The sequence below is a fragment of the Sciurus vulgaris genome, assembly GCF_902686455.1.
Source record: "Sciurus vulgaris genome assembly, chromosome: 11".
Taxonomy (NCBI): Eukaryota; Metazoa; Chordata; class Mammalia; order Rodentia; family Sciuridae; genus Sciurus; species Sciurus vulgaris.
Window position 1 is genome coordinate 58,156,205 of NC_136472.1, and position 18,634 is coordinate 58,174,838.

The following is an 18,634-nucleotide window of genomic DNA, read 5'->3' on the forward strand; positions in this document are numbered from 1 at the left end:
TTATGCCCTATTTTGATCTCTTTTGAGCTCAGTTTGATATTTATGCATTTATCACTTATTTATATATTCATATGTACACATTATATATACACATATAATGTAATGACCTATACTCCCCAACCTAAGGTAACAGAATATTAAGGTGAGAATATATTGAGATAGTTTTCTGGTTGGAGTATTGAAGGCATTGCAAAGAAAGCAAGATGTGACTTGGGCTTTATTTACCAAAATTTGTTAATGTCATCTATGTGTCCTATACTATGCTTTGTATGTATTTTTACTTTTCACAGTAATCCTCTAGAGTTGGTATTACTTCATCTCATAGGCAGGAAAATGGCAGTTTAGACAGGTTAAGTGAGCTACTCCAGTTACCCATAGCTAGTACAAGTGGCAGAATTCTGTCCTGGTCTGTCTGACTTGCACAGCTCAGTCTCTTCCTATTCTTTTCTGCTGCCTCCCTAGGTGGTTCCACACACTGGAGTTACAGGTAGGACAGGGATGGGGTAACCTCATCTAGTCCTTCTAGCTGGAAAAGGAGATAGAGAGTAGGAACTGGCGATGTGCAACCTTAAAATCCCCAGGGGCAACTGTGTGCTGCCCTCCCTACCCCCAAGGGAAATGGTTCTTTCTATTTGCTCTCAGGAAGGTTTTTGTTTTCTGTTGTCTTTCTTTTGCCACATTTATAGTGGTCATTGGAATAGTCTACCCTTAAACTAGCCCAGTTCTCACGTTTTTGTTTTTGTTTGTTTTCCTGTTGAGGAAATGGGGGGTTAGAGATGTTTTAATTTGCACAGGAATTCAAATAGCTAGCAAGTAGGATGGCATCTGGATTTGAATTTCAGGTCTGACTCTAGAACCCCTTGTATTTTCTTCTCATCATGCTGCCTGAAACAAAGACCTTTATAAATGTGTCTGTTCAGAGAAAGCAAGTCCTTATGAAAACTCATGTTTTGGTTTATTTTATCAAGACCTAAAACATACATGTTATATGAATAGAAGTGATAATGGGGGGAATAGAGAATCACAAGATTTTGCATTCAGATTGTTTCACAGTGTGTGTGTGTGTGTTTGTAATTGATGAGCTGAGCAGGAGCGCAAGGAGAAGGCGAGAATGTGAATTTGTTAGTCTTGCTTTTCTTTTTCCTTATTTTTCATGGGTTTTTTTTTTTTTTTTTTTTTTGGGTGCTGGGGATCGAACCCAGGGCCTTGTGCTTACAAGGCAGGCGCTCTACCGACTGAGCTATCTCCCCAGCCCCTCATGGTGTTTTTATTCCTTTCATAGGCAAGCAAGGGAATAGTAGATTTGGAAATTTTATAAATTTTATTAAATAACAAGAATATATTCTTAGAATATGAGCTTAAGATCAGATCTGAATTTAAATTGTAATTCTTATTAGTTGGGTAACCTTGAAGAAGTAACATAAAAAAGTGCCTTATTTAGAAAGAAGAATATCTGTTGAAGGGGTCATTGTGGGAATTAAGTGAGAAAGTACATTTGTCCAGTAATAAAGTGTTATAAACTGCCTGCTGTGTGGTAAGTACTCAATTCCTGGTGACTGTCGTTGCTGTGACTGTCTCTTGTTATGGGAGCAGTGGAGGCAGGAAAGAAGGTGAGTGGCCCTTCCTCTAGTGAGCCCTAGTAGGAAAGCTGCAGGGGCTCAGATCATCACTGGATCTGCCAGAGATTTGTTGTTGAAACTCTAGGCAGGTTACTTTACCTCTTTGACAAAGTTCTTGCTCTTAAGGAGTTTATATTCTAGTTGGATGGAGGGAAGAAGGGGCAATAAAAATCTAAAATAATACAGTAAGATACATGTGTTATTGAAAGAGAGGAGATAATAACAAGGAGAGGGAGAGGGGAAGAAAGAGCCCAGAGAATACTCTGAACAAGGAAAATAAACAACCCCCCTACTCCCCAACCCCAGATCCCCAGCCTTCTAGGTCATATATCTCTTATCCTTTTTCTTTTCTTTTTTTCTTCTTTTTCTTTTTTTTTTTTTTGCATTCCTTCTCTCCTTTCTTCTGTTTTTGCAGTACTTGGAATTGAACCCAGTGGCGCTGTACCACTGAACTACATCCCCAGGCCTTTCTAAATTTTTAAAAATTTAAAAAAAAATTTTTTTAGTTATCAATGAACCTTTATTTTACTTGTTTATTTATTTATATGTGGTACTGAGGATTGAACCCATTCTACCACAGAGCCACAATCCCAGCCCCCTTTCTAAAATTCATTTTTATTTTGAAACAAAATAGGGTTTTTAGGGTTTTGCTAAATTGCCCAGGCTGGCCTTGAATTTGTGATCTTCCTGCCTCAGCCACCCTAGTATATGTTAAGGGTGTGCACTACCATGCCTTGCCCTTATATCCTTTTATTGATTTGACTCTCTGTAGCTCTTATGGTCTATAAATGTTTCAGAATTAATTTTAGTAATAAATTTATCATATGGAAAATTTCAGAGAACAGTGTACATACACCCATGTACATATGTAGACTCATTAATTGTCAAGGGTTTCCCACACTCGTTTATGTTTCCTTTCCTTCCCCTTTCTACACTCTATTCTTTTTGAGGTTACCTAAGAATCCTGAGAATGCCTATTTGCTCAAAAATGCCCATTTGTCTACAACTCTTGTGGTCACTCAGATTTAGCCTCCTGTATTCTATGCAAGGGTAGTAGACTTAACCTATGGTCTGAATTCAGTTTCCCAGAAACTCTGGTTAATTCCCATTCACAGTTCTAGACCAGACACCGCCCTGTGGCAGTACTTGGGAACTACACTTTCCACTGCTAGTGTCAGGAGAAAGTGAGTTTCACTCCTGCCCACTGAATGCGGAAGGGCAAACTCATTTGCTTTCCTCCTCTTTCCCCTTCGTTTTCTTCTTAATATAGCATGTTCGAATAGGAATATAGGGAGTTGGCATTTCTTTTAGGAGGCCAACCAGAGGGCTGCTTGTGCAATCTAGAGCTATGTAATGATATTCCTTCTTATTGCATCATAATACGATTGTACTATTAAGGGCTTTCTATGACCTTTCATGATTGGATTTTAACAGGGGAAATACATTTCTCTGCCTGAATGGGATAATTTCTCCCACCCTAAATTAAAGAAACTGAAGTTCATTTGCTGTTCTTATGATCTGGGAGACATCCTGCCCTTTGATAGTGCATTCTTTCTTCTGACTAGGATCCTTCTCCTTGCATACTTCCATGTGCTATCAGGGAAGCATGGTGATTTCCTCCAATTCCCATTCCTTTCTCCTTCAGTGTGTTCTTCTGAACCCTTTGGTCTTCTCTTCCTGCCTGCCCTGCCGGAACCTCCACTGTCTAGCTCAGTGCAATACTGTACCTACCCCACCCACTGCTTCTGCCACATAATAGCCTTTCCCAACTATGGTTGGTAACTTTCAACTTCAGGAAAGAGGCTGTTTTCTTTTCTGGCATATTACTGAGGTTCTGTGTTTAAAGTGAATGTACACGTAGTTCCCATTCATCACTGCAGTATTAACCTGTTAAAGTTTGCTGCCTTCTGAACAAGGTGCTTTATATTGATTTTGTCCTTTGGCCTTCCTATATCTTTAATACTCCCCAATTCCCCAGTCCCTAAGAGTAGCTCAGTTAATGTGTAAAAAACAGTGGGCTCCATGAAAGTAGGGACCTTGTTCTTACAGAGTACATAGTAGGTGCTCCAACCATGCTAGAATTGTAATTTTCAACAAATGTCTGAAATCAAGAGAGCAAGAAAACTGGGTTGAAGGGTTTCAAGAAGTGGGAGATAAGGCTTTGAATGATGAATATCACAGATCACACTGAAGGGCTTTGTGTACTGTGTAAAGAAACTAGTGAATTCTGTAAGAAATGAGAAGGTACGTAATTTATATAATATAGAGTTATAATTCATATACATAAGTCTATAAATCTTTATAGACTTTTATTTTTGTATATACCTGTGTGATTACTACTCAGATCTAGAAAATATTTTAAGAACCCCAGATGAGCACATTTTATCTTAATTTACAACATTCAGATACCAAGTACCAGAGGTTACATGGTTGGTCTGTGGTATAAGTAGGACTGGAATTGTTGGAGCTGCTCCTGCAATGAGCAAGTCTTTATACTTGAATAAGATTTAAGAACACTAGTTCAAATATCTAATTGCATGAGAAAAATAATGCAGTTATTAGATTGTTGATGTTGATTAATCATCAGCATGTCTTGGTACTTTATATGCATTATTTCATTTTATCTGCTCCACAAGCTTTTGTAATTCTTGTTTTATAGATGCTAAAGGTAGAGAGGTAAAGCAGTTAACCTCAGATCCACAGCTAGAAAGTAGCAGAGATAGAATTAAACTCAGGATTGATCATCACCAGAGACTAATTACTTTTTTTTGGTAGTCTGCTGCCTCAAATATCTGGTACCTGAGTTAAAGTGACAAAAATGTTACATTTTGTGGTGGGAAGTGATGGTTGTATTTGTTATATGTGTACAATGAATGCTTATTTTAGGCATATTCTGACCTCTTGCTTAATGAATTATGAGAGGGAAAGTAATTGTTTTTTTCTTTTTTTTTTTTTTTTTTTTTTGCGGTTCTGGGAATTGAACCCATGGCATTGTGTACACTAGGCAAGTGCTCTACCATTGAAATGCACCCCTAGTCAGAAAAGTGCTCTGCCCCATACTGGGGATTGAACCCAGAGCCTCACATATGCTCGACAAGAGCTCTACCACTGAGCTATGTGTCCAACCCTGAAAAGGGTTTTTTGATTTTTTGACAGACTCCGGAGTGAGTTCCCTAAGAAGAATCTTTCAATGAGGATGGCTCTTTAAAATTTGCATACAGTAAGATGATGATGATCTTTAAGCAAATTTTGAAAATAAGATAAAGTAAATATGAAATGTGGACCTAATATCTAGAAATCTCAACTTAGTTCATCTTAAAACTTAATGTGAAAAAAAATTAATGTTTGTGGAACAACATGTCTGTTAGCAGAGTTTCAGAAGTCTTGTAATATATTGTGATTAAAGAACTGACATTCAAAGGAAATGTGAAACTTCCACAGTCACTATAAAGAAAAACAATTTATTTTAATAGACTTCAAAGTCATGTCAACCAGTGATACATGTTAAGTCCCCCCCTGCCCCGCCCCCTGCCATCCCAAAATACTTGGGATTGAACTTGGGCACTTTGCCACTGAGCTACATCACCATCCCTTTTTAAAATTTATTTTTATTTTGAGGCGGGGTCTTGCTAAGTTGCTCAGACTGACCTTGAACTTGTAATCCCTCCTGCCTTAGCCTCCTGAGTAGCTGGCATATGCCACTGTGCCCAGAATGTTAATACCTTAATTTAATATCACAGTATAAAACGCCATCATATTTGAAGAATTCCAGCTATCATGCATGACTTGCACATTTGTAAAAATTTATTTAATATTTGTTTATTCATTATATTTTCAACCAAAGTGGTAAGGGCGGTATAGTACTTTCAGGCATGAAACTCATGAATTTCAGGTTTTACAAGATGAACGGGTGTCCAGAAGTATCAGCTAGTTGCAAAGAAACATATCTCAGGAAACTAATCTTGAAAGTGTAAACAGTGTGTTTATTCAACTTTTTGGTGTATGATTACAGTTTGATATTGTTTAGAGTAGTAAGTACAGAGAATATTATTGCCAGTTGTATTTACCTTCTGAAGAGGTATGAGTTCCAACAGTTCAGTTCAGGATTGTTTTAATACCTGTTCAGTTTAAATGCACATGGGGTGGTAGTGGAGATGGCTACTGCTGGTGGTAAATGATTGTTTTATAGACTTTTTTTTTTTTTTTTTAGTAAGTCATACATTTTAAATCAAGAAGGAAATATGGATAATGAATTCTGTGGTTAAGGTTATTCCTCAAAAATAAATTGTGAGAAAGACCTTTCCAAAATAAAATTAATATGTAAAACCATTGTAGCAGACAGACTAGTATCCTCCCCAAACCAGGGTTTTCTTGACTCCTTTCTGAGCACTTACTTTTGAATAGCTTTCTGAGCATAGGCCACCTTGTTGAGGCATATCACCTAAGAACTCTGTGCTCCTAGAGCAAGGACTTTCTGCAGGAACCCTTTTCTAAAGAATGACTGAACACACTTGGCTCTGGACCCCAGCTGTCTTTCTCTGAGGAAGTTGATCCCTAGGAGAGCTAAGGAGATAGAGGAGTATGTCAGTATCCTAGGTACTGCCTTTCTAATAAGAAATGAGAAGTAGTTTCTTAAGATTATTGCTTTATTTTTAGAACATTTTTAAAGAAAATTATGATATCCTTAGTGCCCATTCTTTTGATGATGATTTAGAAGATAATAATTGCAGAGACTTTATAAACAAATATAATTTAAGTTAAAAAATGACAATATTAGATGAAGTTTGAGATTCTTACAGATGAAATAATCCTGAAATGATATTTCTATAGTGTAATACTGAAAGCTGCTGACGGGAATAAAAATGAAAAAAGAAGGTGCGGGATGGAATGTTCCAGGCCTCTTCGTTATAATTTCTTTGCATCTATTTTTATCCTTAGGATTGTTGTTTTTATGAAATATGAATAGGTCTGAATTAGAATTTATTGGGTTTTCCTAATTTTTCTAAAACTTGAGTTCTAGTTCTTAGCTTTAATTATGAAAAAATACAGTAGACGCTTTGCAGTTTTGTGTTTTTCTGATATGACAGTCTAAAGATATTTAGTACCTTTTCTTCACTTGGAAGGTGCTCTGAGGAGACTCATTTATTAGGGAATTGACATAGTAGGATAAGTCCTAATGCAATGAAAATATCTCAATCAGTTCTGGACTAAGTGGAATTCTATAAAGTTAATAAACAGAGATATAAGTTTTTTCTTTTTCTTTTTCTTTTTTTTTTTTACAGTCCTATTTTGTAACAGATTATGATCCAACTATTGAAGATTCCTACACAAAGCAGTGTGTGATAGATGACAGAGCAGCCCGGCTAGATAGTAAGTAAACTTACTTATTTTTTTGTTTTTTTTTTTTAGTTGTAGATGGACACAATACTTTTATTTTATTTATTTATTTTTATGTGGTGCTGAGTATTGAACCCAGGGCCTCACACATGCTAGGCGAGTACTCTACCACAGTCCCAGCCCAACTTATTTGTTTTAATAGTTAATCTGTTCTATTTTTAAAAAGTTACCTCTGGCATTTTGCTAGGTTAAATAGTATAATGGAAATATTAGATGATTTTGAATATAAACCTGCCCTTTTCACTAGTTTTGGTTGATGAGTCTGCATATTGGTCAATTTTAAATATTTCTCCATAAATGAAAAGTAAAGCAGTAATTGAACTGATCTTGTTCTGCTAAGACTGGTCTTGTCATTGTTATTTGTTAAAATATATTTATTGGTACAGTTGGAAATAATAAATCAGGTCTCTTTTCTTGCTGTTGTTTGGCAGAGGTTACAATGGGGAAGTGACTATAGAGTTTGCCCAGAGACTAACAAAACTGTGCCTGGTTAAATATACTACTTCCTCACAGAAGAAAGCCCTGTTCTTTTAATTTGTGCTTCTTTTATTCAAAGAGATTAAGAAATGTATTAGCACCTGTCCAAAGTATGGCATTTTGTGTGGTGTGAGGACAGGTAACAACCACATTTTCTTTCTTAAATTTATAGTATATTTTTCAGATCTTTCCTGGGAGGAGATAAACATTCAAGTGATTTCAGAGGTTATCTGATTCCATCTGCCTAGATGTGTGTGATATTTTTAACCTTCTAATTGGTATGCTAATATATTCTAACTATAAAATCAATCTGTGCTGATGAAAATAAACTCTGAAACTGTCTGCCGTTAGAATGTGTTTGTCTTTAGTATTGAGAATAAAGTGCTAAGAGAGGAATGTCATTTCCTTTTTATACGAAGAATAAGGTGAGCTGTAGAGGACCCACATGAAAGGGGCCTATCCTTGTAGAGAAGCAGTTTATAAAACAAAAATACAGTTTTCTTTGTGTTTTTTCCCTTTAGTTTTAGATACAGCTGGACAAGAAGAGTTTGGTGCCATGAGAGAACAGTATATGAGGACTGGTGAGGGCTTCCTGTTGGTCTTCTCAGTCACAGACAGAGGCAGGTTGGTACCAGTATTAAAATGTAGTCCATTGGTCCAATCCAGGTCATGATTTAATTGAATTTAGATTTTCTTGTTTTTATAAAAAAAGGAAAAACAATCAAATACTAACTGGAGCATGGAGCTTGTTGAATTATGATTCGTGGTCAAATCAATTAATTTATTTTATTTTATTTTTTTAAGTTTTGAAGAAATCTATAAGTTTCAAAGACAGATTCTCAGAGTGAAGGATCGTGATGAATTTCCAATGATTTTAATTGGTAATAAAGCAGACCTGGATCATCAAAGACAGGTAAGAAAGAACTTCATTGCTGGGAAACCATGTAAGTGAAGTGATCAATGAATGAAATAATAGAAAGTCCCATGATCCAAAACAAACAACTGTGCTGCCTGCCACTTCAGTAGCTATTGTTGAGGTTAGCACACTGGATCTTAGAGACGTTGCATTAGATAAACAATAAAAAGAAGATTTAGAAAAGTTAAAATTTTACGATTTTACACAAAATTTCAGAAGGTTCTATAAGCCTGCAAGTATTTGTACTAGTTCAAGTTCCATGTAATTTCTTGGGTAATAGCTAAGAACTCTAATTTATATGACAATCTCAAATGCCTACTTTATTTACTGTTTATATGAAATTATCTTTGTTTAGAGACTGACTTTAATGTAAACTGCAGCATTTTAATTTTTCCTAACTCTAGTGGCTGAATTTTCTATTAATTCTTCATATTAGCCTGCTCTAATACTAATAGCTCTCAAAATAAGAATACATTTAGTTGCAGACTTATTCTCACTTGTTTCTTTACTCACTTATTGAAAATCTTATTATTTAAATATTTTTGGTATGTGTCATTCCCTCATGTTTTTGTGGGGAGAGGAAGAAAGTCAGCTGTAAATTAAAGCAGGTCCTACATTATTTGGGGTATCTTTTTAAAATCTTTAGTCTCTAACTCACATCCAGAATAATTATTGTTTAAATTATTTCTTTTGCTGGCATTTAAGTACTCTGGCTTTTATATAACTTTGTGTTAACAGATTAAGATTTTTGTTGGGTTGGGCATGGTGGTACTTGCCTTGTTTACTCCCTCCCTCCTTCACCTTAGCTGTCCTCTCTCCTTTCCCCCTTGTTTAGTTACTTAATTGCTAATGGTCACCATTAGTTTGAGAAAGGCACTCTTTACACTTTTACTAAAAATATCTGTGTTAACCAGTTCAGTCTCCTTCATCTGTCAGTGCATTGATGCAGTGTGCCCCCTACAGCCTTCTAGCATAAAGAATCCTTTCTCTTCAGATAATGGAGGGTTTTCTAGTCCTGCCTGTTTATGCCTTGTGTGCATCTAAAAGAGTTGGCTGTAGGTGCTATGAGGATTTCCAATTCCACTGGTCAGTTTTGTTCATGCTTTATCTTCAGCACGTTGGACAAAGATATACTCTTACTATTTGTTGAATGAGTGACTGGGCATCCACTGATTCAAGATGTGGTATTAACATGATGATACTTTCTACAAAACATGTATTTTTGGAAACAAGTTTCATTTCTGTAAACTTCATTAACCCATTTTGTTTATCACCTTAGCTCGGACACCTATAAAAACTAAAATATAACATGTAATTTTATAGTATATAATAGTATTGTTATACTATAATATTAATTTATTAATTTTAATATATACAAAGTGTTCTAATGTATATATGTCAATTTTATTGAAATATTTGTAGAATTGAGAACTTGGGACCTAATGGGTTAATGTGACATATCCCTGAGTGTTGGAAATGTAGTTTATTCCTTTTAAGCCATATTTGTTCAGATAAAATTACTCTTATCATTCCCATTTTGCTTTTCTTTCTTTGGGAATATGGTACTCAAGTTCATATTACTTTGGACTTTGAATAATTTATGCATTTGAACTGAGTTCCCAAAAAGTTCCAAAGTTCCCAAAAGCAGGTCTGCAAATTTATTGTGTCAGATTTACTTTGGATGTTCAAAACAATTCTGGGTAGAGCTTAGATCTACCAAATAGAATATCTAGGAGATAAGGCTTAGTATTTGTATCTTTATAAAATTCTCTGGGTTGAGGAACTCTAGAAAATATTTGTTTATGTAGACATCAATCTGCTTTTATTTTGGGCTTCTCATTGTGTTGTCCTTTTTGTTTGCTTTGGTGGTGGCAGTGCGATCTCTGCTTCTTGGTTAAAAGTGTTCTACACTAGTGAGCATATGTGTGGTAAGAGATCTCTTGACCAGAAATGTATGTATAGACTCTGTTGTCCTTGATTCCTGGAAGACATGATATAAAACCAGACTTTAAATAAGTGAGTTGGGATGCAGTGGCATATGCCTGTAATTCCAGTGACTTTGGAAACTGAGGCAGAGAGTACAAGTTTGAGGCCACCCTCAGCAACTTAGCAAGATCCTGTCTCCAAATAAAAAGAGATAGGGATATAGCTTAGTGGTAAAGTGCCCTTAGGTTCAATCTCCAAGACAGAAAAATAAAAAAAGTATGTAAACAGTCTTAGCAATGGGGTTTTTTTTTTTTTTTTTAAATCACCTAGACTATGGATTCATAAATTTTCTTAACTGTGTACAAATATAGGTCATTTGCCATCCCTCTTTATCTGTATTGCATTCTGCATAATAGGTAGGGCAAGATAACTTTTTTTTTTTTTTTTTTTGTATTGGGGACTGAACCCAGAAGCCCTTTACCACTTAGCCACTTCCTCAGCCTCTTTTTATTTTGTATTTTGAGACAGGGTCTTGCCAAATTGTGGAGGCTGGCCCTGAACTTGTAATTCTTCTGCTTTAGTCTCCCAAATTGCTGGAATTACAGGTGTGTACCACCACACCTGGTACCAGGTAACTTTTTCAGGAATAATTGAGCAGAAAATCAGTAGTATTTTTTTAGTGCTGGGGCATTTGAACCAAGAGCCTCATGCATGACAGGCAAGTGCTTTACCACTGAGTCACATCCCCAGCCCGACAGAAGTATTTTTAAGGACACGTTTTTCCTTCCAATGTTAAATTTATAATAATAAACAATTTGAGATTGTCTTACAATCTTTATTTATTTTTGTGTTATGGGAAATTGAACTCAGGGGTGCTCTAGCACTGACCTATATTTCCAGCCTTTTTTTTTTTTTTTTTTTTTTAATTAAAAAAATTTTTTTTGAGACAAGGTCTCACTAAATTACCCAGTCTGTCCTTGAACTTGTAATCTTCCTGCCTCAGCCTCTCTGAGTCTCTGGGATTACAGGTGTGTGTCTCTGTGCTTGGCTGACTAAAATCTTAAATATTTATTTTTATTTTTATTCTTATATCCTCTTTCACTTCAGGATCTATTTATTCTGTTGGTCACACTCCATTTACTTTTGTTTACTTAGTTAACTGGTAGGCATTCTTCTAAGTCCTAGAGGTACAAAGACAAATGTGTGTTAATACTTAGTCTCAGAGGACATCTTGAAGTGGTGGGAGAAAAAGACCAAAATTAGTAGTGTCACACCTTGTGAATTTTGTCAGTGGTAACCTTCAAGTGTGACGTGCTCTGAGATCGTACTTCTGAAACATCATTGTCACTAGGAGGGAGTTTCTTGTTGCTTGAGTCTTGAAAGGTTAGTGAGAAATAAGAATATTAAGGTTGAGAGAGAAGGGATGACATCCTAGGAAGAAGAACAGAATTTTGACTGCATTGGGTTATTTTTATAAGAATTTACCGTGTCAAATTTTCTTAAAATAGATATTATCCTTCCTGAATTGGTGGCTATCTTTAAAGTTTTCCTCCTGTTGTTTGGCTTCCTTACCTAATTGCTTGCACAATTTGATTTATATTTTAGACTCATAGACCTTATTAGTAAATATTTTATTCTGAAGAAAGAGAAGGTAAATTTAAAAATGACATAAATTTGGGTTTACCAGTGCTTAGTGGAACCTGCCTGCTACCTTGTCGAAATGCAACAAGGTCACAGACTATTAAGAAGTGATTGTTGGATATATGTACATTAATGTAATAAGCAAATGTTATTGTATTTAGGTTGCTGAATTTTGGGAACAATGTATTAAATTTGTAGAACAAATTACCTGGAGAAGATTAGGGGGAATATTACTTGAGCTCAAATGAGTCCAGGAATAATTCATATTCTAGTCAAGAATGAAAAACCTTATGTTTCTTGTGGTATTGGGTTGTACACTTAACTAGTGGGGCAAAATTAACCCTAGATAATTTATTTTCTTAGTATTCCATAACAAAACCTAAAACTTGACCCCTAACAATCAGACTGTTTCCAAATAATTGCATTGTGGAAGACAGCTGAAGAATATGTATAACACAGACTACAAAATCTCTGGTACCCAATTGGTAAAAATCCTATACATCCACTCAAACATTACCATGCATGTAAAGGAGGAAAATATGTCCAGTGGTAACAGAAAAATCCAGTTAATAGGAACAGATCCAGAAATGATGTAGATAACAGAGTTAGTGGATAGAGACATTAAAAGTTATTTTAACTATATTCTGCACATTCAAAAAGCTCTATAAAACACTGAGTATGTTAAGTGGAATTGACATGGAAGAATATGTTAAAAGATCCAAATAAAACTTCCTGAAATTAAAACTACAGTGAGATGAAAAATGTATTGGGTGGAATTAACAGAAGTAATGACTGAAAAATTTTGAAATTCGATGAAAACTGTAATGCATGCATTATCATACTATGAGCATAAGGAACATGAAGAAAATTTTAGGACACAAAATAATGAAATTTTTTAACACAAGTGATAAAGAGAAAATCTTGAAGTAACCTGATAAAATATTGCATACAGAGGAACAAAGATAAATGTATTCATTGTTGTTTCTTATGGAAAACAATGCTGCATCTTTCAAATACTGAAAGCAAAAAACTTATGTAGAATTTGATACCACCAAAATTTTGTTTTAAAAAAATGAAGGTGAGATAAAGACTTCCCTCAAGCATATAAAATATGAGTCCATTACTAATCAGAAATGAGGAAAGAAGTCTAAGGGGAAAAGATACCAAATGGAAATTTGAATCAACTTGAAAGAATGAAGAGCACTGGAAATGGTAATTATATTGAAAAACAAAATAGCTTTTTATTAATTAAATTAAAACTTAACATTCTAAGCAAAAATAATGTATTGTGAAGTAAAAGGTAAAAGAGCAAAAAAAGAGAAAGGTAGAGACAGAGTCTCAAAATTCTTAAACTGTACATTAATTGGTATAATACCATTTGAATAAGACTGTGATGATTTGAAAATGTATGCTGTAAACTCTAAAGCAACCAAGGTAGTATGACAGATACCTAGCTAATTAGCCAACAAAGGAGATATAATGGAATTGCAAAAATTTCAGTTAACCCAAAAGGCAGAAAAAGAGGATAAGTAGGACAAAGAACAGATAGGATGGCCTAGGAAGCAAACAGCTAGAGGCCCAACTATGTTGATTAAATATGAATTGTGTGAATACCTCAATTGAAAGGCACATGCTGTCAGATTGGATGAAAGAATCTACTTCCCACTTCCCATCCTGTGCTGGGGGTTGAAGAGCTACATCCCAACCCCCTTTTATTTTGAGACAGGATCTCACTAAGTTGCCCAGGCTGTTTTGGAACTTGCAATCCTCCTGCTTTAGCTTTCTGCCTCAGTAGTGGTATTACTTAAAGGTGTGTGCCATTGTGTTGACACAAATCTACTTTTTTAAAGACACAGCCAGGATAATAGTAAAAGGATGGGCTGGGGGTGTGTCACATGCCTGTAATCCCAGTGACTCCAGAGACTGAGGCAGGAGGATAGCAAGCCTCACCAGTTTATCCTAAGCAACCTAGTAAGACCCTATCTCCAAAAAATAAAATAAAATAAATATGGGCTGGGCATGTGACTCTGGAGCTAAGCACCTTTGTGTTTAATCCCCAATATCAGAAAACAAACAGCAAAAGAGTAAAACGATGGGGCAAGATATACCCTGCCAATATAATGAATATAAATTTCAAGTGGCTATATAAGTAACAGTCATTTTTATAGCTGAGTAGTATCAAGGATAAAGATGTAATTTCATGATGATAAAGAACTTAATTTATCAAAAGGATATTATAGTCTTAAGCATTCAGTATAATATTAGGTTGGCCCATCCAACCTAATAACAGCTTTAAAATTCCTAAAGAGTTATAAGAACTGCAAAGACAAATAGTCAAATTCTCAATAATTGATAGAGAATCGGTGAGATACAAATGACTTGAACAACACTATCAACTTATCCTAATTGTCATTGAACAACATAAAATACACATTTTTTTGAAATGAGTAGAATCTTTAAAAAGATTGTAGTTAGATGACACATTCTTTGATGACAATGGAATTAAATTGGAACTTGATAACCAATATCTAGGAGATCTCCACACGCTGGGAAACTAACATTTCCAATTAACACTTGGGTCAAAGGAAAAAAAAAAAATCAAAAAGAAGATTACAAATTGTTATGAACTAAATGAAAACTAAACATATCAGAATTTGTGTGATGCTGCTAAAAATGTGTATGTATGGAGAAGTTAGTAACACTAAATACTTGTATTAGAAAAGAAAACAGATCTTCCTTCATTAACTTTAGATTCTAAAGAAATTAGAAGCATCCAGGCACAGGGTGTGCCTGAACCCCTAGTGACTCAGGATGCTGAGGCAGGAGGGTTGCAAGTTTACTAGCTTGGGCAACCTGGAAAGATCCTGTCTCAAAATTAAAAAATATTAAGCTGGGCATGTTGGTGCACACCTGTAATCCCAGTGACTCAGGAGGCTGAGGCAAAAGGACTGCAAGTTCAGAGCCAGCCTCAGCAACTTAGCGAGGCCCCATATAACTTAGTGAGATCCTTTCTCCAAAAAAAACAAAAAAAAGTTGGGAATGTAGCTGAGCATTAGAGCACCTCTTTGATCAATTCCTCAGTACTGTCAAAATAAACAAACCCCAAAATAAAATGAAACCAAACTAGAAGAAAAACAGAGCAAATTAAAAGCATAGTAAATAGAAGGGAAATAATAAAGAATGGAATACAATGAAATAAAAAATAGAAAAACTGTGGGTCTCAGTGGTAGAGTGTGTGGTTAGCATGTGCAATAGCCAGCACATGAAATGAAAAAGGAAAATCATAATACAACCCAATATAAATACAACCCCAAAAGTGTTGTTTATAAGATCAGTCAAACCAAGAAATCTCTAGTTAGAATGATCAGTTACAAAAGAGAGATCAACATTTGGAATGAGAGATCTTACAAATGTTTATAAATAATAAAGAGATGCTACAGAAAACTATGCCAATAAACTTAGTGTAAGTTTGGTGAAATGGATGTGTTCCTTGAAAGATACAGAGTATCAAAGCTCATTCCAAAAACAAATATATAAGCTGATTAATACTATCAAATAAATTTGATTTGTCTCAGAAACTTTCCTTCAAAGAAAACTGCAAGCCCAGATGGATTCACTGGTGAATTACACCATTTAAGGAAAGAATACTCCCTGTTTTGTCCAGACTGTTCCAGAATACTGAAGGGAGAGAATTCTTTCCAGCTCATTATATGAAATCAGAATTACTCTGAAACTGAACCAAAGACATGAAAACTACAGTCCAGCATCTCTCATGAACATACCTGTCAAAGTTCTTAATAAAATGTTGGTAAATAGAATTTATCAATATATGAAAAGAACAAGACATTACTCAAGTATGGGTTTATTCTAGGAATGCAGTGTTAGTTTAATATCTGAAAATGATTCCCTATAAGTCATCATATTAACAAAATGAAAAGCAAAAGTAGATGGAGAAGAAAATATTGATAAAACTCAACATCCATTTCTGATAAACACTGTTTACAGATAGAACCGTAGGAAATTTTGGTAACCGAATAAGGCATCTACAATGAAATTCTATGACTGACTACATATTTAATGGTAAAAGATGAAATGCTTTGTCCCTAAGATCAGAGACACATCAAGAACACTCATCTCACCACTTCTGTCACTTATAGGAGGTTCTGGGCAGTGCAGCAAGACAAGAAACAGAAAAGCATCCATGTCAGAAAAGAAGAAATAAAACTGTTTATTAACAAGTGACATGATCATACCATGCCTTTGGAACTTTGCAAAAGAGCTCTTAGATCAGTGAGTTTAGAATGTTTCCAGAGTATTAAAAAAATAAAAATACAGTCATGATTCTGTTTGTATAGTGAAAAACAAATTTATCATTGAAAAGTGACCAGAAAAATGTGGTTCTGTATGGGTGATGGGTTTCTAGATTTTCTTTTCTTTCTACCCATTTGACTTTTCTAAACTCATCTTTGTGTGTGTGTATGTGTGTGCCTGTGCGTGCTGGTGGGGACTGAACCCAGAACTCCGGTCCTTACTTACGATAAATAGGCACTGTACCACAAAGCCTCATCCCCAGCCCCCATCTGACTTTTCTAACTCTTCTGCAAGTGTTACTTCAGTGGTGATGACAGCAATAAAAGGAATTTTGTCTTAGAAACATAATTTTAAGCCCCACTATGTAAATGTAACATAGTTTAATAATTTTAGGTAAGAATCACTATTCAGATTCTTCACAATTTAACATATATGGGGTAGTCAGGTGCTGTGGCACACACCTGTAATCCTGGTGACTCTGGAGGCTGAGGCATGATTGAGACCAGTTCCAGACCAGCCTCAGCAATTTAGTGAGGTCTTAAGTAACTTATCAAGACCTTCTCTCTGGATTAGGGGGTGGGGAATTAAAAGGGCTGGGAATGTGGCTCAGTGGTAAAGTGCCTCTGGGTTCAATCACTGGTACCAAAAAACCCAAAAGCAAAAACAAAGAAAAAAAACCCAATAAAACAAAAACCTAAAAGCAAAAACAAAGAAAAAAAAAAAAAAACCAATAAAACAAAAACCTATCTATCTATGGTATTTATTTATTCATGTTTTATTTTGGCCTGCCATTTTTATGGTCCTGCTTATCACTGATTTTCTCCATGTATTTATGAGTGTGTGCTGTGTGTCAGGTACTGTGAACTCGATGAGGAGGCTTCAGAAGCATGTGGTCTTCTTCATCTAAACCTCTTGCTATTTTCTCTCTTTGTGCGCTATATTCCAACCTGAAGAGGCTTCTTTCAGTTCCTAGGACTTAGAAATCCCATTTGTTTTCACAACATCACATATACCATTTCCTTTGAGAGGGATACTTCCTCATCCCACTTCCACCTAACTCCAAACTCTATTTTTTGCTTAAATATAATTTCCTCAGGGTTAGACACTCTAACAGCACTTTGTGCTTTTCTTACATAGAAAGTATTATTGTTGTAGTTAATATTTTTGGTGTAATCTCTAGATCAAAATCTTTTTTTTTTTTTTTTTTTTTTTTGTGGTGCTGGGGATTGAACCCAGGGCCTTGTGCTTGCAAGGCAAGTACTCTGCCAACTGAGCTATATCCCCAGCCCTAGATTAAAATCTTGTATGGTAGCATAATGATCCCTGGTATTCACAGAGGACTGCTTTAGGACCCTTCTATCTCCTGTTACACACTAAAATCTTGGAATACTCCAATTCCTTGTATAAAATGATGTAGAGTTTGCATCTAACCTACACATATTCTCCTGTGTACTCTAAATCATCTCTCTACATTACTTATAATGCCTAATACAATGTGTTGTGTAAATAGTAGTTGGGTTGTATTTTTTAGGAAATAATGACAAGAAAAAAGATCTGTATATGTTTAGTACAGTTCAGTTCAAATATTTTTGATCTGCAGTTGGCATAATCTGTGTGGAGCCCACAGATTTTGAGTGCCGACTGTATTTCTATCACAAGTATGTTCTTCTGATTTGCTCTACAAAGGTGGACTTCAGTTGGTGTTGAGCTGTAAAGTCTATTGGTTCATCTTGTAAAAGAGCTTGGCCTCAGGAATAACAGTACAATCTGTAGTCAGAATTAGATGGAGCAAATTAATACTGTACCTTAAACACAGCTCTTGGAATTTCAGGTAACACAGGAGGAAGGACAGCAGTTAGCACGGCAACTTAAAGTAACATACATGGAGGCATCGGCCAAGATTAGGATGAATGTAGATCAAGCTTTTCATGAACTTGTCCGGGTTATAAGGTAAGCAAAACACACGCTGGAAGTGTTTTATTAAATTGTTATATTTAGTAAGAAAGAGAAAATCGTATGTAGGATTAATAGATAAGGATAGCTCTTGAGGGTCAAAAGGAAGGACAAGGGGTTAATGCACATGGGGTGTTAAATTTTAATTAGGTACACAATATATTCTGGGCATTTCTAATGTAATTTATTATATTGAAGTAGAAAGTACATTTTGAGATTTTTTAAAAGAATAAATGCAGCTTCCCAAGGTGATGGTGTGGACATAGTGTTGACAGCAGCTAACATTGAAGTGTTAAGATCAAGTATCTGCCTGATATTATGCTAAATGCTTTAAGCGTATTGCTGTGTTTAGTTCTCCCTATAACTCAGGAAACTACTTTCTTTTATACTTACT

General features: G+C 35.3%; 1 protein-coding gene across 2 annotated transcripts in view; it reads left to right on the forward strand.

The window, feature by feature from the left end:
• The window catches only part of RRAS2 (RAS related 2), a 75,381-nt gene that overhangs the window by 53,544 nt on the left and 3,203 nt on the right, over positions 1-18,634 (forward strand). For both annotated transcript variants that reach the window (XM_079104249.1, XM_079104250.1), the window contains exons 2-5: positions 6,902-6,989; positions 8,015-8,117; positions 8,298-8,406; positions 18,119-18,237. In XM_079104249.1, coding sequence (XP_078960375.1) covers positions 6,902-6,989; positions 8,015-8,117; positions 8,298-8,406; positions 18,119-18,237 — 419 coding nt within the window. The remainder of the gene's footprint in view (positions 1-6,901; positions 6,990-8,014; positions 8,118-8,297; positions 8,407-18,118; positions 18,238-18,634) is intronic.